The sequence below is a fragment of the Bubalus kerabau genome, chromosome 4 (genome assembly GCF_029407905.1).
Source record: "Bubalus kerabau isolate K-KA32 ecotype Philippines breed swamp buffalo chromosome 4, PCC_UOA_SB_1v2, whole genome shotgun sequence".
In the NCBI taxonomy this organism is placed as follows: domain Eukaryota; kingdom Metazoa; phylum Chordata; class Mammalia; order Artiodactyla; family Bovidae; genus Bubalus; species Bubalus kerabau.
The window spans coordinates 16,494,881-16,520,061 of NC_073627.1; the positions used below are offsets into that span (position 1 = coordinate 16,494,881).

The 25,181-nt window shown below is 39.2% G+C and overlaps 1 protein-coding gene across 3 annotated transcripts in view; it reads right to left on the reverse strand.

The window, feature by feature from the left end:
* TANC2 (tetratricopeptide repeat, ankyrin repeat and coiled-coil containing 2) overlaps positions 1–25,181 on the reverse strand; it is a 372,903-nt gene that overhangs the window by 69,881 nt on the left and 277,841 nt on the right. For all 3 annotated transcript variants that reach the window (XM_055575581.1, XM_055575580.1, XM_055575578.1), the window contains 3 exons: positions 22,124–22,405; positions 16,610–16,743; positions 4,377–4,608 (listed from right to left, as the gene is read on the reverse strand). In XM_055575581.1, the coding sequence (XP_055431556.1) occupies positions 4,377–4,608; positions 16,610–16,743; positions 22,124–22,405 (648 nt within the window). The remainder of the gene's footprint in view (positions 1–4,376; positions 4,609–16,609; positions 16,744–22,123; positions 22,406–25,181) is intronic.

Below are 25,181 nucleotides of genomic sequence, written 5' to 3' on the forward strand. Positions count from 1 at the left end.
GCTTTTCTTTTCTTTTGTAGATTCCGTAGAGTGTTCCAGTAAACAAGCACATCAGCAAATAAAGCAATTTATTTATTGAAGAAATTCTTCCTTTCCAATCTTCATACTGTTTGCTTGTTTGTTTTCTTAACTGTGCTAGCTTGGACCACTGAAGAATGTCAAAAGTAAGTCACCAAGCTCCTGATAAAAGGGGAAATGTATTTAACATCTCATTGTATATGTTTTGGTGTTGTCCTTTATGAAACTAAGTTTTCTTCTATTCCTAGTTTGCAGACCGTTTTTACTATTAATTGTAATTATTTTTTCCTGCATTTATTGAGATTATAAATATATGTTTACATAAAGACATAGATTTTCTCATTTATTCTGCTAGTATGATGAGTCACACTAATTAACTTTCAAATGTTAAACACTGTATTCCTGATCAACTAGAACTAATCAATTTGCTATTTTGTTTTTCCCAGAATTCTGCTATTATGGTCATGAGGAATTCTTGCCTGTAATTTTCTTTTCTTGTATGGTCCTTACCAAATGTTGGTTTCAGCAGTATGCATGTCTAATAAAACAAACTGAGAAATGTTCTCTTCTCCTTTATTTTCTGAAAACATTTATGCAAGATTTATATTATTTCTTCTTTAAATGCTGGATACAACTCATTAATAAAACCATTTGAGCCTGGAGTTTTCTTTTTAGAGGTTTTGTTTTCATTTGAACTTAAATAGGTAAGAGCTACAAATTAAACAGATAAAAGCTATTCAGATTTTTTTCTTTCCTTTTGAGTCACTTTTGTGTAAGTTGTGTTTTTTATAGAATTTGCCCAATTTAAGTTGTTGAATTTATTGCTATAAATTCTAATTTTAAAAAATATTAAAATTTTTTTTTATATTTCACAGATTGCAGCTCTTGCTTTTTATTATTTTTTTCTGTTTACTCTGGGTTTATTTTCCTCATTTTTTTCTAGTTTATTAACTCATAAACTTAATCATTGGTTTTTTACTACTCAGTTTGAAGTTCTTATAATTTCCTTTGTGGTTTCTTCCTTGTCTCATGGGTTGTTTAGAACTGCACGGCTAAAGTCCTAAATATCTGGGGATTTTCTGTGTATTAATTTCTAATTAAATTCCATTATCTCAGAGAACATTTTCTGTAAGATTTTAGTTTTTTGAATTCAGACTTATTTTATGGCCCAGATACAATCCTTGTGCACTTGAAAAGAATGTGTATTATGCAGTTATTGACAGTGTTCTATAAATGCCAACTGGGTCACATTGGTTGACAGTGTTGTTAAAATCTTCTATATACTTACTAATTTTCTGTCTATTTGTTCTAACAGTTATTGAGACAGAGAAGTTAAAATCTCCAACTATAATTATTTGTCTATTCAGCTCTTTAGTTCTAGTTTAGTTTTTGATTCATGTATTTTGAAACTTCACTCTTAGGTTCATGTGCATTTAGGATTATTTTATCTTCTGATGAACTGGTCCTTTTGTGTTTATGAGATGCCCCTCTGGTCATACTCCTTGTCTTGAAGTCCACTCCTCCTCACATGAATATCCTCACTCCAGCTTTCTTATGCTCCACGTTTATAGGGTACGTATTTTTCTACTCTTTCACTTTGAATCTGTGTCTTTAAATAAACTTTCCTGCACATGGCATATTACTGGGTCTTGCTTTTATAATCCAGTCTGATGGTTTCTGCCTTTTAACAGAATTATTTGGTCCATTTAAATTTAATGTAATTACTGATAACAGCTGATTTAAGTTTTTCATTTTGCTTGTTCCATACTTAAAAAAAAAAAATATATATATATATATATATATATATATATATATATATATATATTCTGTTTTTTCTTTCCAGTCTTCTTTGGGATTAATCAAATAATTTTCAGTATTTAATTTATTTTACAAATTGTGTTTCCAGCTGTTGCTTATGATGGTGATTTTGTTTTCAGGGTAAGAACATGGTAATTTGATAGAATAATTAAATTCACTCAGAGAACATTTATCAATGGGGATATCTAGAGCTGGTTGTGGAGACCTAAATGAGCAGCAAATATATTTAGTAGCAAAATTATAAAACACATGAATTACGGTTGAGATTCTAGAGCTGAGCCTGCAAGCATTTGAATATTTTCCTTAAATTAGCATTAAGATTTAGATCCTGTATCACTGACCTTCCCTCAAGGTACCTCTATATGGGAGCAATTTCTATCTTATTTGTTCAAAATTTATGTCCTGAAATTCCCGCTACGTTCATGGTTGAGGTAATCACCATGAAGGATAAAAGCTGAATGAGTTCTTAGCCTCAACAGCATATAATTCAGACAAAGGAATAAGTTTAGAAACAACTAATTCCTATAAAGCACAAAGTATATCTGACATATAATAAAAGTTCAATAAATGTTATTAACAAAAATTGAAGTTCTATTAAACATGTAGTAATATAGGAAATACCATAAGTAAGATATAAAAAAAACCTAATGTCAATTTGGAAGGACACTGTAACTTACTGGAGGAAGCAGGTGGATCAGCAGGTATTTCATGAATAAGGTGGTATTTAAGGTGGTCCATGAAAGATGGGTAGGATTCTGAGATGTGAGAAGGCGTATCAAGAAAAGGAATCAATGAGCAGATGTATGGAGGCAGGAAAATGTAAGGAAGTATTTAGGGATTTGTGAATATTTTGGTTTATATGTAAACACAGGGTTCATAAGGGTAAAAGTGGATCATAAGGCTAGAAAGTAGGTTGGATCCAGGCCATTAAAAACCTTAAATGACAGACTAAGGAGATGGAAGTTAATTCAGTGAGGTAACAGGGAAATTCAGTGACCAGAACACTGTTTTATAAAGCTTTATCTGGAAGCAGTACATAAAGTCTAGAAGACTGTAGAGACTGGGGCAGATATTACCCGCCAGGCAGGCCATGAATGGGTTAGAGATGTGCCTAAACATGAATTCCTTCAGCCCTGTGGGCATCAGGAGCTCCATGCAGCTGTAGCCTCAGAGCCAGTGATGTCCAGCCATGAGAAGTCTTGATTTTTTATCCCTGTGTGCTATATACATTCGAATAATTTTCCAAATGTGTTATGATGTGAACACAGCACTAGACCAGAAGCAAAGACCAGGAAGGGCAGCAACACAGATGTGATGTCACAGGCAGCTCAGCAGCCTTTAGGGTGACAGTGGCAGGAATGATTTTGAGACGTGAGAAACACCAAGAAGGCACAATTAATGGGATTTAAAGGTTGACTGAATGGACAGAAAACATGTTTAAAATATTTGTGGTGAAATCTCAATGTTAAAAAAGTCTAGGGTGTGGGAAAGCTGATTGGTAGGTAGCAGAGCTATAGACAGAGGTTATCGGAGTCGAGAAGAAAAACTCCGATACATGGTGATCAGCATGGAAGTCGACATAACGAGACAGTGGCCAGGAGAATGCAAATTCTTATACGAGTACCTGAGAAATGTTCAAGGAAAGTATGTAAGTCTCTCAGGGATAAACAGGATTGCTCAGGCATCTCATGCTTACTCAGGTCCTTTTCTTCGGCTCCCAGCATGGACAGAACATGCTGGGGAAGGGGCAGAGGTGAAGAATGAGGTGGTTACACTTAGGCCTCGGCCAACACCAGAGGGCTGACTCATTGGAAAAGACCCTGATGCTGGGAAAGATTGAGGGCAGGAGAAGAGGGTGACAGAGAATGAGATGGTTGGATGGCATCACCGAATCAATGGACATGAGTTTGAGCAAACTCCAGGAGATAGTGAGGGACAGGGAAGCCTGGCATGCTGTAATCTATGCGGCTGCAAAGAGTCGGACACAATGAAAAACAATGCCACCAGAATTGCAGAGTTAAAACAAAGAAAAGGCATGGACATGATCACTTCTCCCTAATTCTTAAAAATATCTTAATACCTTTTAGTGGATGATTAAGTAATTTTTTTTGCATACACATAGTTATGTAACCCTTTCATTTTACCTGACTGTGGAGTAATTAAAAAAAAGCAAATATAAAGACTGAGGATGTTTGTAACCATAGAAACTCCATGGCATGGAGAGGGAGCCATGGCTTTAGTGATTTATTTGAACTCCACAGAAAGGACTGGAAGCTCAACTATCTTTACTTCAAGAAGAATGCATTATATTTGGAAATGAGAATGAGAATTTTTATGCAGAGAGAAGGAATTACCAATTCTTGGAGGAATTTCTTATTTTTTTTTTTCCTCTGAGTAAAATATTTTATTTGTTAACTATACCCTGTAGGAACATTTAAGTTTTGGCAGTGTGATAAAAATAATCATTTCTATAACATGCCCCCAGGTGAACTTGGGCTCCAGAGTCTCCACCTTCCACCTGCTCTGCACCTCATCTGTACCTTTGTGGAGATTCTCCAGGGGCTCCAGCACTCCCCTCCGGAAGGAGGCCATGGGGTCTTGAACACAGGACCGAAGGCTCAGCATGCTCTGGAGGTGAGGCTCTCGGAGAAGCTGCTCCCGATAGGCTGCCAGCTGAGGGGAGCGGCAGAGCAGGGCAGCAACATTGTGGACGAACTCAGGCACCAGGCAGGTGTAGGCGTTATCTGCTTGGCAATAGTGATAGGCAACCACCTAAGAAAGAAAGATGAGCATGCAGACAGGTTGATCAGCAGCAAGAGCAGCGGTCATGGTTGTGTGTGTGTGCTTGGTCACCAAGTCGGTCATGGTTACTGTATGGTTATTCTCTAACACTGTCTTCTGTCACCCCACTCCTCAACTTCTTGAAGTGAAAACAAAAGCTGTTAACTTGGAAATTGCCCTGATTTATCTAAGATAACAAATTTGACCCAATAGTTCTCTTGTATGTGTTTGGTACCATAATTCATAATTAAAACTTATAAATACAAACTGAGCTTTTCCTCTAGATTAAAATAGGAAGCAGGCCTGAGAATAAAGATTAATCTCTCTAATATTTATTCAGCATGAAGTAGTACATGAAACAATCTGATACTGTAACAAAGCATCAGGAATAAAATAACCAGAGAAATACCATATGTTAGACTCAACAAACATATGTTTATAAGGCATATTTAAAAAATTATAATTGTGTTGTAATCAGTCTTATAGAAAATAAAATAACACAAACTTAAGAATTATCACTAAATAGTTTTCTAAGCACCCAGAGACAGAGAGGATAAGAATTAGATAATAGGAAGAAGGAGTGAGATTTTTGTCAGATGCACGTGTTAAATTCAAAGAACTCAGAAAATGCATGCATCTTAATATCATCTAGGGTCTACCAGTCTGGCTGGAACTTGCAATTTTAAGCTCTGTTTTTTTATTTGTTTAAATTTGCACAGTGTTTGCTTTGTATCTTCTGGTTGTTCCTTTTGCCTCAAGGGCACAAAGGGCAGAGGGTGATTTTAATCTAGACCACTCTGTTGGCTCAGTACTACCTACAAAAGTGATGGGCCTATGTAGAAACTGCAGGGGAGATTTAGCCTGAATGTACAGACCACACTTGACATGGTGCTCAAAACATAATGCCCAGTCATGTTAGCTGATGCCGCCACCACCACCACCAGCAATGTCTTCTTCTCCTCTTCCTCTCCATCATTATCACGGTCATCATCAAGGTTCTGTACACTTTCTTCTTTTCAGCTACTGCCTTTGTGCCTCAGGCATTTGAAATTTGCCCTAAGAGCATGCACAGATATACTACTGGGACCCCAGCTCTCAAAGAACAGAATCATCCACGAAAGTGTTCTGCTTTGAAATGACTCCTAACCTGTAGGTATCGTCATCCTAGCTCTTTAACAAATGCTGGAAATATCACTTTTTAAAAAATATCTGAAATCCTTCTCACTAACATTTAAAAAAAATGAACAACACAGGAAATGTTACTACACCTGGAAAGCTGAGGACAGGAATTGCTTGTAAGTGAAGCAATGAAGTCTGAGCATAGTGTGGAAATGGAAATGAGAAGGTGTACTTAGAAATCTCCACTCTCTTCTGTAGATAGATTGATCACTGCTTTATTACTGATCTTAAACACAAGGTAAGGAACCCAAAGAGAAAACTTGACAGCAATTGATCTGTCCTCTTAGTGAACAGTGAAAGTCAGTGGTTATGTCCACACGGACACAAATCTCCACTTTATAGAAAGAAAACAGCAAATCTCTGAATCAATATGAACTTTCATCATATTTTATCTCAATTGATTTCCTATGTCGAGGCAAAGTACAGCTGAGCAAATCAGCTATAACTTACTCTTTACCTGAAGTAATGGGATACGAGTTTGAAGATAAAAAGTTTAAAATTTAGGAAGAGGGTTCTTGCCCTGGTTTCATTAAAAATCATCTACACTCTTGGCTATCTGAAGTTTCACCTAACAGAGATCACTGAGAAAGTTGCCCCTTCTGGGGCTGCCTTTGTTTCTTTGAGTTTAAAAATTTTTAGGCATTCCAAATAAAAAATCGTAACTCCTCTGCAGACTTCAGGCAGAAAGACCATTCAACATCTTCATGAAATTTGTACTTTGACTCAAAATAGGTCACTTACTAGATATTTCCAGGCAGCTACACGGTATGTAAATGTACATATAATCTGTCAAAAACACTTGGTATTTCTCCCGATTTATCTGTTGACATTACAACAACTTTTCCCACATACACGAATAGGAAACACAGTTTTTTACCTTCGATCTCTCACTGTGCTAATGTTCAGTGAAGGGCAACAGATCACTCCCTACAGCTCTGAGGAAGTGACCATGGCCTGTATTCAGTCACTATTATTCCAATAATACCAGACCAACTGGTATTATTGGAATAATAATACTGCAATATCAGACCACCTTACCTGCCTCCTGAGAAACCTGTATGCAAGTCAAGAAGCAACAGTTAGAACTGGACACGGAAAATCGGACTGGTTCCAAATTGGGAATGGAGTATGTCAAGGCTGTATATTGTCACCCTGCTTATTTAACCTATATGCACAATACATCGTGCAAAATGCCAGGCTGAATGAAGCACAGCCTGGAATCAAGACTGTTGGGAGAAATATCAATAACTTCAGATGACACCACCCTTAGGACAGAAAATAAGGAGGAATTAAAGAGCCTCTTGATGAAAGTGAAAGAGCAGAGTGAAAAAGTTGGCTTAAAACTCAACATTCAAAAAACAAAGATCATGACATCCAGTTCCATCACTTCATGATAAATAGATGGGGAAACAGTAGAAATAGTGACAGACTTTATTTTCTTGGGCTCCAAAATCACTGCAGATGGTGACTGTAGCCATGAAATTTAAAGACGCTTGCTCTTGGAAGAAAAGCTATGACCAACTTAGATAGCATATGAAAAAGCAGAGACATTACTTTGCCAACAAAGGTCCATCTGGTCAAAGCTATGGTTTTTCCAGTAGTCATGTATGGATGTAAGAGTTGGACCATAAAGAGAGCTGAGCGCCAAGAATTGATGCTTTTTGAGCTGGAGTGTTGGAGAGGACTCTTGAGAGTCCTTTGGACTGCAAGGAGATCAAACCAGTCAACCCTAAAGGAAATCAATCCTGAATATTCATTGGAAGAACTGATGCTGAAGCTGAAGCTCCAATACTTTGGCCACCTGATGTGAAGAACTGACTCATCAGAAAAGACCCTGATGTTGGGGAAGATTGAGGGCAGGAGGAGAAGGGGACGACAGAGAATGAGATGGCTGGATGGCATCACCAACTTGATGGATGTGGTGATGCTATCCAACCATCTCATCCTCTGCTGCCCGCTTCTCCTCCTGCCTTCAATCTTTCCCAGCATCAGGGTCTTTTCTGATGAGTCAGTTCTTCACATCAGGTGGCCAAAGTACAGGAAGCTTCAACTTCGGCATCAGTCCTTCCAATGAGTATTCAGGGTTGATTTCCCTTAGGACTGACTGATTTGATCTTCTTTCTGTCCAAGGGACTCTTTAAGTCTTCTCCAGCACCACAATTAAAAGCATCGATTCTTTGGTGCTCAGCCTTCTTTATGGTCCAACTCTCACATCAGCTGTCATTGGCATCACTTAAAATTTTTTGGGGGTCATGCCACATGGCATGCAGGATGGGGGATTCCGACCATGGATTGAATCCATGTCCCTGCCGTGGAAGAGCAGGCTCTTAACCATGGGAACACCAGGGAGGTCCCAGCAAACTCTAATGTTGCCACTGACCTTCCTTCACGCTCTCATATTTTTATTCCCTATCTCTTTCTCATCACTCTTTCTTGAACTCTCTCACTACCACCTGGTTGATTTCCTACTCGGCACATCCCTTCCAATACTTCAGTTTGGATTTTCCTGTGTCTAGTGACCTCGCGGCTCAGGGTAAAAACATTTTCTTTACCCTTTCTCCCTCAACTATGGCTGTAATTCGCATCCTGGGACTGGCAGCTAGGAATAGCTCAAGACTTGGGTTTGGCCTCAGTAATTTTCCAGCTTGGAGCTCTTTTTTTTGCAGTAGGATTTTTTTTTTAAACTTTTTATTTCGAGCTAATTTTAGACTTAAATGTTGCAAAAAGATGTGAGTTTCCGTATATTCCTTACCCAGCTTCCCTTAACATCTTACATAATCATAGCATAATTATTGAAACCAGGAAATAACACTGGCACACACTATGAACTAGAGGCAGTATTCAAATTCTGTCAGTTTTCCACTTATGACCTTTTTCTGTTCCAGCATTCTATCCAGTTGTTATTTCTCCTTAGACTCTTGGAGTCTGTAAGAGCTCCTTAGTCTTTGTGTTTCATGACCTTGACACTTTTGAAGAGTACTGATCCATTACTTTGTTGAATATCAGTCAATGTGAGATCCTCTCATGTTTTCCTCATTTTCCAGTTGAGATTTTTTTTTTGGCAAGATTACCACAAAAACAATGTTTTGTCCTTTTCAGTGGATCATGTCACAGGGTTCATGATGTGATGCGTCCAGATCCTGGTGGTGCTGGCCTGGATTGCTTGGCTAAGGTAAAGGTTTCTGCCAGGTTTCTTTACTATAAAGCTACTATCTTACCCTTTATAGTTAAATATCTTAGAGGAGATACTTTGAGTCAGTGCAAATATTGTTCCTCCCCAAACTGTTACCCACTAATTTCAGTATCCATCTGCAACATTATTATTATTACCATAATGTACTACCTGGTGACTACAGTTTACAGTCCTACATTATATAGTTGAAAATGACTTAAGAGAGTAGATTTTAAAAGTTCTTATCACACAAAAAATTCTGTAACTATGTGAGGTGATGGCTATTGACTAAATTTATACACATATCAAATCATTATGCCATACATCTTTAACTAATACAATATTCTATGTCAGTTAATCTTGATAGAACTGGGGAAAAAGCATGATGAGATAGGAAATACAAGATGCAGGTGTAACACAAGCGGGGCCATTTAAGGAACTGAGGAGAGCTGGAAAGGCCTCCTTAGAGGTGAAACTTAAGCTGAAATCTAAAGGATGATGAGAAGCGCATTGGGGCAGGTGTGTCCCAGGCAGAGGAGGACAGCATGTGTGATGCCCCTCAGGCAAGACACAGCTTTCCACCTCCAGTGCGGCCAGAATGCGAGTGAGTGGGGAGAGGCGGGAGACATGAGCAGATAGAGCAGAGGCTGTCATCTGGGGTGGCTCTGCTCCCCAGGGGACATTTGGTGACGTCTGGAGACAGTTTTGGTCAACACGACTGTGGGTGGCAGGATACCACTGGACAGTGGGCAGAGGCCCAGGATACTCCTCAGCACAGTACACTAAACAGGACAGCCCACAGACCACGAGTTATCTGGCCCAGAATGTCAACGGTGTTTACGCTGAGAAACCCTGGGCTAGATAAAAAATGTAAAGGCCCTCTGGGCTTCCCAGGTGGTGCTAGTGGTAAAGAACCTGCCTGCCAATGCAGGAGACAGAGGAGACTTGGGTTCGATCCCTGGGTCAGGAAGATCTCTTGGAGAGGCCACGGCAACCCACTCTAGTATTCTTGCCTGGAGAATCGCATGGACAGAGGAGTCTGGCCGGCTACAGACCATGGGGTTGTGCACCAATACAACTGAAGCAACTTAGTACCCGTGCACGTAAAGGTCCTTTGCGATAATAGTCATGTTTCAAGAAGGGAGTTTGGACTCCATTCAAGGGCAAGGAGGAGCCACTGACAGATTTTAAGTAGCAAGAACAAAAATCGGTTTTAGAAAGATTACTCAGACTTCAGTACAGAGAACAGATTACAATTTATTCACTCATTTAACACATACTTCTGTGCTAGGCGTTGTGTTAGGAGCTGGTGACAAAGTGGTGAACAATAATTTAAATACTGACCCATCTAGTGGAAGAGACAAGATTAAAAAGCAAAACAAAAAAAAACAAAAAAAAAACCAAAACCTGAGAAATGAATAAATAAGGTTGTTTCCATATTCAGTATCCTGAGTGTAGATGCATCTGGGTCTCACTATAAAATTTTGATTTAATTTTTAGAGGAAAAAAAAACCCTAGACACATTTTATAAAACATCATCTATAGGTTATTTGTTGTTTAGTTTGGATCACATTTCTCCTAAAATGTAAATCTTTTCAAAATAGTCAACTGGAACCCAAACCAAATCTTTTTTCTTTTTTCTGAATCTCATACTTCGCTGATGTTATTTTTTGTTTTCCTCTCTTCCTATGAGTGTGTGTGTATGTGTGGTGTAAGTCTCTTATTAGGCTCAACATGCATTTCTGAACTGCTGACAGGATCACTTCCTTGGCTGATACCTTTAACATCAGCAGCAACTAGCTCAGGAACCATGATCACTTGACATCATCCTGATTTAGTATAGAACTAGTCTCTTGGCAAGGATGACATTTCAGTTTTTTTTTCTTACATAGATTTCCTTAGGGGGGAAAAATCTTCTGCTTTTTGTGTTTCTGTGACACTTCTTAAAATTAGCTAGTTTCTCTAATTAGCTTATTTAAGAGGTATTAGCTTTTTAGTCTAAGGATTAAGCCAGTGACAACTTACCTAATGTGACAAGAGCTTCTAGTCACTTTTGAAAAAGAAAACTTTTTGAAGAAGAATTTGAGGTCAGCGAAATTTCTGGAAGGTGCTCCTTCATTATAAGTTTCTTGCTTTGAAGCCACTTTCAATTATTGACAGATTTTTCCAAAAGAACACTAAACAAAAATCCTTCCTGTTGCACTGGAGAGCGCTACAGTGGTTAAAAGCCTGGACTCTGGAGCCTGCCTACCTCAGTTTAAATCGTGGTTTCAAGTCATGTTCTAGTTATCTTGGCGAGTTACATAACCTCAGTATGAGGTGAGTTTCTGTATCTGTTAAATGGGAAGAAGATGACTCATTTTATTGGGGTGAACACTGACTCTGTATCCGAGCTCTGCTATTTACTAATAGGAAGACACTGGAAAAATTAACTATCACTGAAGCACAGTGTCCTCATCTGTAAAATGGGGATGATAATGACCACCTCGGAGGTTCAAGGTAAGAATGAAGAAGCGAAATATAATGTAATATATTATAAAAATATAATGTATTTTTATAATGTAAAAATATAATTTTTACATTATAAAAATATAATGTAAAAAGTACTAAGCTGAATGTGCATTATGCCCACAGTAAATAGAAGTCAGTCTCTCTGTCTGGAGAATTCTACATGTCTGACCACTCAGATAACAGAATGAAACCCTGGAAAAGTGATGGTTGTTCTAAAGCCACACACCCAGGAAAGGCTCTGAACAAGATCCCCACACACCTCAGCTGTACTTCAGAAGAAATACATAATATTAACTGGAAATACATTAAGAGATCTAGACCTAGCAAAACCTGTTACTTCAAGTGGAAAGTGTTTCTTCAATAAATAAAGTTGCTCTAAAGTTGTGACAAGAACTCAATGTTCTCAATTATGAAGAAGCATAGAAAGCCTCAAGAATACTATGAAATATCAATGATAATGAATGATACGCAAGAACTGACACTAAGAACTCTATCAAATCAAGCAGTTTTTCAAGGGTACTTTTAATTTTCATATAGTAGCTTGCATTCTCAAAACACTGATTTGAAAAGATCTCATCATTTGTTACTGATGAGAAGCAAGGTCGCTGGCTTCTGCTCTATGCTTCTATAGCATAAACCTGTGTTTGAACTGGGACATGTGGCACAATTACTGGGATGACATTCAATTTTAATCTAAGGGGCCATTTGTTTCACAATGTTCAGTGTAAATTTTAAGATATTCCATCTCTAAATACAAACAGAGGTATTTATATTTGGCTTAAGGAAGACATAAGCATGAAATTTTAAATATATTCCTTAAGTGTAAATAATGACTAGTATATCTCACTTCTAACATTTAACATCTTCAAAATATTGAATCAAAGGTCAACTTTAATCTAAGGAGCCATTTCTTATAGAAGGTTTTCTGCTGTTGTTGCTGAGTTGCAACAATCGTGTCCAACTCTGTGCGACCCCATAAAAATATCCCATTTCTAGGTACAAAAGAGATTGATTTATCTTGTGCTTAAGGAAGGCACAACCATGGAATTTAAAACACGATCAGTTTTCAAGTAATATAGTTACTAATTTCCTACTAAAAATAAATAATATTTTCCAAATATTGAACATATGGAATCTTGGGATTTCTTTCTTTCTCTCTCTCCTAACTTTTTGACTGCAGTGCAAGGCATGTGGGATCCTATTTCCCCGATCAGATACTGAACCTGGGTTCCCGGCAGTGGAAGCGCAGAGTCTTAATGGGTGGATAGCCAGGGAAGTCCTGGGACTTTTCTCCTGATGAGAGACTACGAAGTGACAACAAGTGAAGACTTTCTTTCTAGCACTCGTCACCATCCGATATACCATGTATTTGTTTGTTCATTGGCCTTCTCCCACCACAAAAACGTAGGCTACCTGATAACAGGGACTGTGTCTGTCTGGTTCACTGCTTTAGCTTCAATCTTGTATTACAGGTGTTCCAAACATCTATTCCAAATGAATAAATAAATGACTGTGATGATGAAAGCTCTTTAGCATTTGTGTACTTCTAGATGACATTTATTCTGATTTTTTCTAAAGAAGAGGCTGGAGTCAGCTTACATGGGATATTTAGAAAAAATAAAAAACAAAGATATCTTTTAAAGTTGCACTGAGTTAGCAGTGAAATGAGGGAAGTCTCAAACTGTTTTCAGAAGCCCATTTATAAATGGGTGTGTACCACTAAGTGGGGACAACTGAAAATGTAGTTGGGGGAAACATACCATTTCTGGCTCATACCTGGACAGGATTTCTATGAAGAAATTAGAAGCTTATGACAGTGAAGATGCCTTCCTGTTCCTCATTACTAATTAACCATGACAAGAGACTTCTTCAAACACTGGAGATGGCATTCCTCCAAAATAAGGAGAATAAGAAACAGAAATGCGGAGACTTCCTGGGCAGTCCAGGGGTTAAGGCTCTGTGCTTCCGTTGCAGGGGTGGGGGAGCAGAACAGGTTCAATCCTGCTTAGGGAACTAAGATCCCACCATGCCACCAAATAAATAAATAATTGTCACAAAATAAAGAAAAGATTATCACAGAGTGATTTGGGGAAAAAAAAGAAACATAAATGCAAACTCTGTTGATGAGAAATATCTAATCTCTGATTATAATATATAAAGATGGAATATGAATGTAGGATTAAATGGCTTAACAGAAGAAGGTGAAGCAAGTGCTAGCTGAGGATATAAGGCCAACTCATCTGTCAAACCTCAGAAAAGCACAGGAATTATAAGCACCAGATACTGTGGAAGAAGAGGGGTGAGGAAGGAAGTTGAAAACACAGACATTATTTGACGTTTATGGAAGGAGCAGTTGGATCCCCAGATATCCCTCCCATCTTGCCCAGCTGGGTGACTACCTTCCCCAAAACCCACAGGAAAGAGGATTATATTCACTCAAGAAACTAAGAGAATCCAGGCTTAGGGACACCAGACACAGGGTAGGTAAGGAGCAGGTGCAGGAATGAAACAAGGGGCTTATGTAAAAGTCTGCAATCTAAGTGATGAAACTTCACTTTCTCTCACTAGCTTCAGAATGCTGGCAGCCAGGATATACACCCTGCAGGAGATTGGTGGATTCCCTGCTAGATAAGATGAACAGTGCAGGAAAAAAACTTATGGACATTGACTTTGGGGTTTTGCAGTAAAAGCTGACAGGTCATCTTAATTCTCTATAGTGAAGCTCTCTGCATACACTGGCTTCCATCAGGTTTTCATTATCTAACTATTAAGGAAGAGAAAAGAGAACATACTGCATCCATAACACAAAAACAGTATGCTCTAAAAAAGAGGGGAGCAACTGGGGGAAGAAAGGACCTATTGGAAATTAAAACTGTGATAGCCAATTTTTTTTTGTGTGTGAAAGTATTGCAAGGTGATGTTGAGGAAATCTCTTTAAAGTGGATCATAAAACAAAATAGGAAAATGAAAGTATAGGGAACAGGGAAGTAAAGAGTATTAACATAGGAAATTAATTTTTGACTAAAAGGAGTTGTAGAAGGAGATAACAGAGGAAGTGGTGGTAAGGAAATTATCAATAAATAACACAAAAGCATTTCCCTGAATCAAAGAATAAACCCAGGGTTCACTAGGCACCAATAGAATATGAAAAGAAAAAAGACCTAGTAAGACTGGTGACAGAGCTAAAAGCTTCTGGAAGGAAAAAAAAGTATATATAAAGAATCAGGAATAAGAATAGTACCATACTGGGATGGAACTAGAGGATGAGATGGTTAGATAGCATCACCAACTCAATGGACATGAGTTTGAGTAAACTCCGGGAAACAGTGAAGGGCAGGGACGCCTGGTGTGCTGCAGTCCACAGGGTCACAAAGAGTTAGATATGACTTAGCAACTAGAACAAGAAAACCGTATTACTTAAATAGTAATATTGGAAGTTCAAGATGGATATCTTCCAAAAGGGAGTAGATATATGTATATGTATACATATATGTATGTATGGCTGACCCAAGCTATGTGCAGTAGAAGCTAACACAACACTCTAAAGCAGTTATGCTCCAATAAAAATTAACTTAAAAATTAAAAAAAAAGGTGTATGCCTTCAAAATTCTGAGGGAGAATAATTTTTAAACTCCAGTTTTATGATATCAAACAAATGGTAATGTATGAGAATGGAATGAAGACACTTTTATGAACATTAAATCTCAGAAAATTTACCTCCTTGGCGTTTTTTCTTGGGAAGCTACATGATGTGCTCCATCAAAGAAAGGAATATAATCAAGAAAGATCATGACATGTGATCAAACACAGCAACAAAATTTCCAGGATAACAACTAGGTGGTAAGCCTTGAGAGCATCCGAGGTCCAGGTTAGTTTGATGGAGAACTCTGGGGCTTCCAGAGTGTGTGTGTGTGTGGGGGGGCGGGGGGGGGGGAATATAACTGATGTGGAAAACTGTCCTGAGAGCCATTTTACAAAGCATTAAGGGTTATGGATGGAGAAGGCAATGGCACCCCACTCCAGTACTCTTGCCTGGAAAATCCCATGGATGGAGGAGCCTGGTAGGCTGCAGTCCATGGGGTCACTAAGAGTCAGATACGACTGAGCGACTTCACTTTCACTTTTCACTTTTAAGCATTGGAGAAGGAAATGGGAACCCACTCCAGTGTTCTTGCCTGGAGAATCACAGGGATGGTGGAGCCTGATGGGCTGCCATCTATGGAGTTGCACAGAGTCGGACATGACTAAAGTGACTTAGCAGCAGCAGCAAGAGTTATGGAACGACAATCATTGTTTTGAAGAAAAAGAAGCAAATTTTAAAATGAGGCATTTCATAACCCAGGAAAAACAAAACTGCTCAAGAAGAAAATGTTATTCTTGGTTCTACAGTGAACTGTATTGCCACAGTATTAATACTGAATATAATATAACACGGATTCAGACAAAAATCATGATATAACAGTAGTGACATGGTGGACAGAGCAAGGAAGGTAAAAGAGCTAAAATTCTCATCATCCATAATAAGAAGCAATAGATAATGCACAGAACTGATCAAAACAGTTATAGCAGACCATAAATATTATTTACAAAGATGGAGGTATGGATCAGAGAAATATCTCTAAACATTGAAAGTGTTTGCCTTTGGGGCGAGGGTGGCTTGGGGAGGAGAAAAGAATTCCTGGTTTTTATTATAAGTCTTTGAACATTATTTGATTTCCTGAACTATGTGTATATATCGCTTTGATAATAATAAAGAAAATTACAATCCAACATATAAAAAATTCATGGATAGTGCAGTACAGCAGGAAGTTAGGAGCTAGGAATGAAAATTTAAAAACTATATTGATTACTTATACTGTGATCTTGGGTAAATCATATAACTTTGAGTCTCTACTTTCTTATCTATTCGTTATGGGACTTTGGTTATTTCTAAGGGTCCTTCCAACAATGTTTCTGATTCCAAAATAACAAAGTATTTTTCTAGGAACAGCAAAGAAAGAGAAAATTTTCTCTATATGTTAATGGTATACCTGTATATACTTTTGTTCGCTTTGCTGGGGTCTGCCTACCATTGTTCTGTTGACATTAAAATGGCGCTGGCGTGCCCGCACCCTGGGGATCCTCTCGTACCTGTGAGGCTAGTCTCCGCATGGCCTCCTCCTGCCGCCTGCGCATTTCTGGAGTTCCTGGGCAGCTTCCACTGGTGATGGAAGAGTGGGCTGACGGCGGCTGTGTGAGTGGCAGCTCTCTGTTGGCATCCACATCTGGTTTAAAAAGATGAGATATTTGCATCAGATCATCATAAAACTCTGGACTGGTTGAAGACTGGCTAAATTCAATGTGTTGTACAATCCCGCAATTCTACTCTTAGGTATGTACCCAAGAGAATTAAAAATGTATGTCCATGAAAAAACTTGTAGACAAGTGCTCAAAGAAGGAAGATTCATATCAGCTCCAAAGTGGAAACAACCCAAATGTCCATCAACTGATGAACTGATAAAATGTGGCACAGCCCCACAAGGGAACATTACTTGACAATAAAAAGAAATAAAATACCAATACATGCAAAACAACAGGGACAACCCTTGGAAGTGTTACACTCACTCAAAGAAGCCAGTTGCAAAAGGTCATATAGTGTATGATTCTATTTATGTGAAATGCCCAGAAAAGGAAAATCCACAGGAGACAAAAAAGCAGATTTGTGCTTACCTAGGGGTGGAGATAGGGACTTAGCAGGGAAATGAAGACGGACTGCTAACGGGTATGAGATTTCTTTTAGGGGGGAATGAAAACATTCTAAGATTATGGTGACTGCTTTACAACTCAGTGAATACACTAAAATGCACTGAATTGAACAATTTAAATGGGTGAATTACAGGGTTAGGTGAATTGTAGCTTAATAAAGCTGCTTTTAAAAAATTCCATTTGCTCATGTTATTTAGGTAATATCTTAACTACTACTGGGCTTCCCTGGTGGCTCAGAGGATAAAGCGTCTGGCTGCAATGCAGGAGACTGGGGTTCGATCCCTGGGTTGGGAAGATCCCCTGGAGGAGGGCATGGCAACCCACTCCAGTATTCTTGCCTGGAGAATCCCATGGACAGAGGAGCCTGGCGGGCTACAGTCCACGGGGTCGCAAAGACACGACTGAGCGACTTCACACACACACGCTAACTACTACTAGAAATCATGGACTACATTTGTGAATACAGATAATATTTTAACAAGGGGTACAAAATAAGTAGGCTGTAACTGGATGGTCAACAGCTATTGAAGAGGAGGAGGAACCGGGAAAATGGTTTTCATGTAACTCCCTACCAGGAGGACTGAATTGAGACCTCTTCCACCCAACTGGCCATTGCCTAGAGTTCTGAATACATTGTAGGAGGGGAGGTGTGGGAGACAGCACTGAAAGAAGACTGAGGAAACAGTAAGTTCAGCGACTGTCAGTGTATCATGCCTGTTGTTCACTCCCTTGCTCCACCCCGTTTCCCTTTATCTGGTACTTGATTTTGTGGGTAATTATGGTCTTCTGTCTTCTAGCTGTTCCCTTCTGGAGACACCCTCCTTTCTGTTTGGGTGTCTTTACTTTCTGCTTGGTATTCAGAGAAGAGTAGAAAACAAGTAAATTGGGAGGAGCTGCCGGTGTACACAGCAAATTGGCAAAACGGATTTCTGGGATGAGCAGGGTTGGGAGAGGAGGAGCTACTCACTGCACAGCTATCTGGGGGCACGGCAGCTGTTGGCAAATATCAAATCCGAACAATAACTACACTGAGCCTCCTAGGGATAGGAGAATAGAGTCCTGTGTTAGACTGAACTTCCCTAACGGCTGTACTGAGTATCTTTGTAGTTCATGTGATAATACCCCGATTACGCAACAGGTCCATCTTCACAAAATGTTTTTGTTCTTAGAAGAGTGTGTGTGCTGAGGGGTGGGTGATGGTGGTGGTGGAGACTGATGGGGGAGTAAGGTTTGGGAAGGGGTGTAGGTGGCAAACAGGATGACAGGCTAGTGCCTGCCGTGACAGCTCTTCTGTGCCTTCCCAGGGAAATGACAAGGAGGGGGCGGCTGGGGGCTGGGTGTCTGTGGGGGAAGGACAGAGCCAGGCAACGCAGTGCTGCAGGCTAGACTGCTCACATCTGCCAGAGCAGTGCTGCTCAGCGCGGAGGAGGCGGAGACAGAAAGAAGAATGACACGGGATGCAGAGATGAAGGCCAGGAGCTCCAATAACGTTTCACCTGTTTTCATCATTACTACAACTACATCGCTGACGGAGGCTTGGGAAGGCCAGAGGGATTGCGAATACACCTATCAAAGCTTAATGTAAATTAAACTGTAAAAACTGAATTCAATTCTCTCTCTATAGACATCATCCTTATTCACTCATGAAAAAAATTCTGCTACTGCCAGTGACATTTCCAGTGCTGGCTCCTATAGTAAAAGGTCGATGCTGAAAAACAGCTTGTTCTTTATTCTTTTTTTTCCCTCAAAGAAACACCTTTAAATTGGTTAATATATATTCAATTCATATCTGTTTACAGAAATAACAGAAATATAAAATAGAAACATACAGATCACTGCTTTTTTAAAAGTAGTATTTTTGAGCCCCAATACTTGAAAAGTTTTAACCAAAACTCATGAGGATAATAATACAAGAAAGAAAAAACATGTGCCCTCAAAACTAGAAAATTTAATGAGACAGTTCTAAAACAAACTGATGTTACATTTTATCATTAATCATTTGCATAGCGGAAAATAAAATTTTATAAAAGTGTGTAGTTTTGGGGTAATTCCAAGAGTTGATTTTGTTGTTCAGAGTTAATATTTAAATACCAGTAAATGACGTCAACCACTTATTTCTAATCCATCTTAAAGGGTAGTGGTCTGGTTTGCGTCAAAGATTATAACAAGGCAGTGCTGGTTCTGTGTAATTCTGATAAATACACGGCCACATACTCTATCCCTTTAACACCTTTTCAAGTTGTGAAAGTTAACCTATCAGGCCAAATCTCCAATCTAACATGTGGACATTTATCACATGAATGGGAGTGTCCTGGTATTTTTAGAGTTTCTCTGGAGGTAATGGCAATCCACTCTAGTGTTCTTGCCTGGAGAATCCCAGGGACAGGGGAGCCTCATGGGCTGCTGTCTATGGGGTCGCACAGAGTCAGACATGACTTAGCAGTAGCAGATGGAGGTAAAAGGCAATGGATGTTAGAGAATAACTTGATGAACTACCTTTAGAGAACCTCTGTTTTGGGGAGCACATGGTGGTTTTCTATTAGCTCCTGCTCTCTCAGGCTTGGGGTGGGGGGCACTCCCAGGTACTTTTGCTTTCAGAGAAGGCAGTTCTTCTTGCCCTTGAGTCATGATTCTACCATTCTGTTATCTGCCACAGTGAGTCAGAGAGACTATCACCTCTCTGGTTTTCTTCCTGACACAGTCAAATAGTTAACCTCTTGGATAACTCAGATAAGTAGCAGTCTGGTGTGATATGTACACACATTAAGGAAAATACTGAAATAGGACTTCCCTGGCGGTACAGCAGCTAAGAATCAGCCTGCCAATGCAGGGGACACGGGACCAATCCCTTGTCCGGGAAGATTCCACATGCCAGGGAGCAACTAAGCCCATGCACCACAACTACTGATGCCCACATGCCTAGAGCCCGTGTGCCGCAACAAGAGAAGCATCTGCAACGAGAAGCTCTTGAACTGCAACAAAGAGCAGCCCCCGCCTGCCACGACTAGAGAAAGCCTGAGCAAAGCAATGAAGATCCAGTTCAAAAAATAAATTAAAAAAATAAAGTCTATTGAAAATTAACAACTTGTGTACTAACATAGTAAAAAAATTATACCAAAAAAAAAAAAAAGGAAAAAAATAAGAAAATACTGGAATAGGTATGGCGAGTTACATTTAACCATGAAGACATCTTCTTAGAATCACAGAACTGTAGCACAGGAATGAATCTTAAAGATCACCAAATCCTACTGATGCATTTTATGGGTGACAAAACCGAGGTCTAAAGAATTACAGTAAGATTCTCAAGGTTACAAAGTATTGTCAATTTGAGCACTGGGACTCAACCTGTGGACTCTGGACTCCTCTGACATTCTGTCCATCTACCTCAGAAAAGCTTCATCCAGAAACTAAGCATGATATTGTTCTTATGACATGAATTCTTCTGTACTAATTCTTACTACACCCAGGCAAACAGGGACTCTCGATTCAACTGGTTTTCCTTCTAGACAGTAGTTCTTCTACATGTCAGATTATCTGTAAGTTTACCAGTGGCGATGTGCTTACCTAAAGACACGAAATTGTTAATGTCAAGAGAAGCCAGGATATTGGGGGAGTGTTCAATGAGTTTCTCTTGAGTTTCCACAGCACTGTGCTAGACTCTGTAGCTACTATGACCTCAAACCAATCATTTCTAGTGGTTGCTGTCTGGAAATCTATGATGAGCTAGATTACTCATTTGGACTAGTAGAGCAATAGTTTCTTTTTGTTCTCTTATAACTAGCAGAAGCCAGGTAGACACACTCAAACAGTTAGCCTCTTGGATGACTCAGATAAGTAGTAGTCTGGTGTGATATGTAAGAACTCTAAGGAAAATACTGGAATAGGTATGAACAGTTACTTTTAAACATGAAGACATCTTAGAATCACATAGGAGTGTGATTTTAGCATAGGAGACATCTTAGAATCACACAGGAGTGTGATTTTAGCATAGGAGTCAATCTTAAAAGATCATCTAAATTTGTGGTTCTCTACATATACTATGTATAAGAATACCCATACATTTCCTTTTAGCTCCTTAACTCGAGTTCCAGGCATAAACAGAGGGGAGCACAGCAAAATGGATGTGACTGGCCTCTGAAATCAGACTGATTAGGTGCAAATTCTAGTTTCACTCTTTACTAGCTGTGAAACCTGGGGGGCTTACTTAACCTCTCTGAGCCTCAAACCACTAATTTGTGAAAGGAAGAAAACAGGAACTACCTCATTTGAGTTGCTGAGAGGACTGGATGAACTAATATTTGTTAAACTCTTAGAGAGCACCTGGCACTAAGGACCATATTAAGTATTTTAAAAACAAACAAGATCCTGACTGTGATCGTTAAACTGCGCCCTGCTGGTGATGAAAGAAGCATGAATATATGTGAGATCTCAGCATCTCTTCACAAGGAAGCAGGAGAAATTCTTCAAGGACACAATGAAATTCACGCCCAAGCAGTGTAACAGACACCAGTCGCAAAGAAACGGAGGCTGCAAACAAGACTGAGCCAGCAAGGTTGGGCACAGGCTGAGCAAAAGCTGACAGCAATGGATGCAAAGAGCTCTACCAGGCAATAGCTGTAGTCATTACCCGAAGGACGGACCAGCTAGCCAGGCAGGAGGGAAGACTCATACATTTATTCTGAGAGAAAGGGTTTTTCTGTCACACTTAGGTGATTGTCGGGCTAAATGTCAGCAGAATATTACATTCTTTCTCCCAACTCCGAGTTGAAGATCCTCACATGCAAATGAGGTTTTGCAGATCAGAAAATGAAAGGATCTGAGACTTAATATAAAGATGAAAAGAAATTTAAGAGCCATGTAGCAGAATTCTTTAAAAAAAAAAAAAAAAAGGGTACCTACGTTTGGGGGAGGCGTGTGGGCTGTCGGAGGCGATTTGTCTCATCCGTGTTCCGTGGCAGCTGAGGGCCACCAGTCTGGAGATGATGGCGGTTTTGCCAAACCCAATGTTTCCCACGATCACGACTCCCTGGTTCACGCTGGCGTTTGAACTTTGAAGCTGAGCATCTATTTCATGGAAAACCCAATCCCGACCAACGAACACGGACTCCGTAGTGATGCTGGGCACTTCAAACAGCAGGGGCTTCAGGGAGATATCGGGAGGTCTGTAAGGTGCAAAGCGGACTGGAAGGAACAATAAGAGAACAGGGGACTTAGGCCAAACTGTCAACACTGAGAGAAATAAAGAGCAAAAAAGCAGTATGGTTTAGAAGACCACTGAGAGTTACACTGTGAGGGTTTTCTGGGTTATTCAGAAAATAAGAAAACTCTGAATTTTGGTTCTGTACAGAGAGGCAACGATACATGAGCTAGAGCTACCTGCGACTGCAGCTCGAAGAACCCAAACATGGTTGAAACAGCAGTAACTTATGTTATAGTCAGCGAGTCAGCGTGATACGCAAAATGATTTAACAGTAGGGCTGGCCAGGTGCTGGCAATTAGGAACAGTAGTGAAAATGCAGGGTCCCTCAAGCCTCCTTCTTGGCCTGGGGATAACCTTTAAAATGTTGGATTGTGGCGGTCTGTAGGGCTGGAGTCTCAGGAGAGGCTGGGGTGTGGCAGGGAATCCACACGGCTGACAGCATCAACTCTTTACCAACCTGCAAGGTCATATTTCAGTATTTAACCACCAATATGACCACACCACTACACATCGGTCCCATGGGAAGCAATGTGAGGAGACCTTGTCTGTTTCTTTAAAAACACTAATAAAAAGCAGTGATTCCTTTAAGTTCATGATGATATTTAAAAAAAGTGTATAGCAAGCATATTAGGGGAAGTAAAAGCTCTGGTGGTATAAAAGGTTTTCAGTACGTTAAGTGGTGAAGAAAGCAGAAACTCAACTTTCACTAATGTCTCTGCACCTGTACTGCTTATATTCATGCCAATTAAAGAGGATTTCTGGCTTCTACACACATGTACTGCGGACAAATCTCTATTGCTTTCCTCTGTGTTTGTGTAGTTGTGAGATGTGCTAGGTGCCAAGCATGAGCTCTATGTGCAATGGTTCTCTAAAAACCGTAATGTGACTTGGTTTCAACAGTCAACCTCCAAATAATACTGATGGTAAAAAGAAGTCCTGCCTGACCTCTCATATCTGAGTTAAATGTCTTCTTAACTGTTTTAAGAGTAGTTCTAGATGTACCATTAACCTCAGATATGCATATATGGCAGAAAGTGATGAAGAATTAAGGAGCCTCTTGATGAAGGTGAAAGAGGAGAGTGAAATAGCTGGCTTAAAACTCAATATTCAAAAAACAAAGATCAAGGCATCCGGTTCCATCACTTCATGGCATATAGATGGGGAAACAGTGGAAACAGTGACAGACTTTATTTTCTTGGGCTCCAAAATCACTGCAGATGGTGACTGCAGCCACAAAATTAAAAAGATGATTACTCTTTGGAAGGAAAGCAGTGACAAACTAGAGAACGTATTAAAAAGCAGAGCATTACTTTGCCTACAAAGGTCCATCTAGTCAAAGCTATGGTTTTTCCAGTGGTCATGTATGGATGTGAGAGCTGGACAATAAAAAAAGGTTGAGTGCTGAAGAACTGATGCTTTTGAACTGTGGTGTTGGAGAAGAGTCTTGAGAGTCCCCTGGATAGCAAGGAGATCAAACCAGTCCATCCTAAAGGAAATCAATCCTGAATATTCATTGGAAGGACTAAAGCTGAAGCTCCAATACTTTGGCCACCTGATGTGAAGAGCTGACTCACTGGAAAAGACTCTGATGCTGGGAAAGATTGAAGGCGGGAGGAGAAGCGGATGACAGAGGATGAGATGGTAGGATGGCATCACTGACTCAATGGACATGAGTTTAGGCAAACTCCGGGAGATGGTTAAGGACAGGGAAGCCTAGCATGCTACAATCTATGGTATCGCAAAGAGTTGGACATGACTGAGTAACTGACCAAGATGTATCATTTATTTTTTATATTATTATTTATTTTTTTGAATTTTATTTCTGTATCGTTAACCTTAGCACAGTAACTTGACACACAGTAGGTGCTCAATAAATGCTTACTGAAAGATTTAATTAAAAACAAAGCATTACATTCTAACCCCATATTATATTTTGGAGAATAAACGTCAGAGGTGGGAAGGGGATAAGACAGGAGAAAGGAAATCATAAAAGTGGAAATTAGGTCTACTTATCCTGCTTATATTATTCTAGAACATATTTAAACCATTCCAATATCTTAATATAGAATCTGGAGATGGCAGCTTACTTGAGAAAAACACACACATGTAAACACTCTCACTTAAAACTATTGCAAAGCCATTTGAATGATAACTGAGCATTTTAAAAAAGGATAATTCCAAAAGTAGTACAAAAGTTAAAAATATAAAGTCAAACTCTAATAATAGAAGCAAATAGTTTCCTATGTCAGTTTTAAAATATCCCAAATTTTCACTTCAAAAAAGAAAAGGCTGTGGAGATACAGATACATGGTTACTCATAATTTCCTGATTCACATCTGTTTATCAAAATGTACTTTTTTAAAATACATATATAATTACAGAATTAGGTGAAAATTAGACTTTGACTTGCTAAAAATACTCTTAATTCTAGTGTCTTACAGTTAAATAGATTCTACTTTTCTTTTAAATTTTACTTTTCTTAAATATTATTTTATTGAGCTATAATTCACATACTGTAATATTCATCCTTTTAAAGTATGTAAACCACTGGTTTTTTAGTACATTCACAAAACTGCACAACCATCATTATTTAATTCCTAGAGATTTTCATCATTGTCCAAAGAAAACCACTTACCCATTAGCTGTCACTCTCCAGTCTCCATTTCCCTAGTGCCTGGCAACCAAAAACTTTCTGTCTTTACAGGGTTGCCTATTGAGACATTTCACATATATATTACCAAACAATAATAGCCTTTG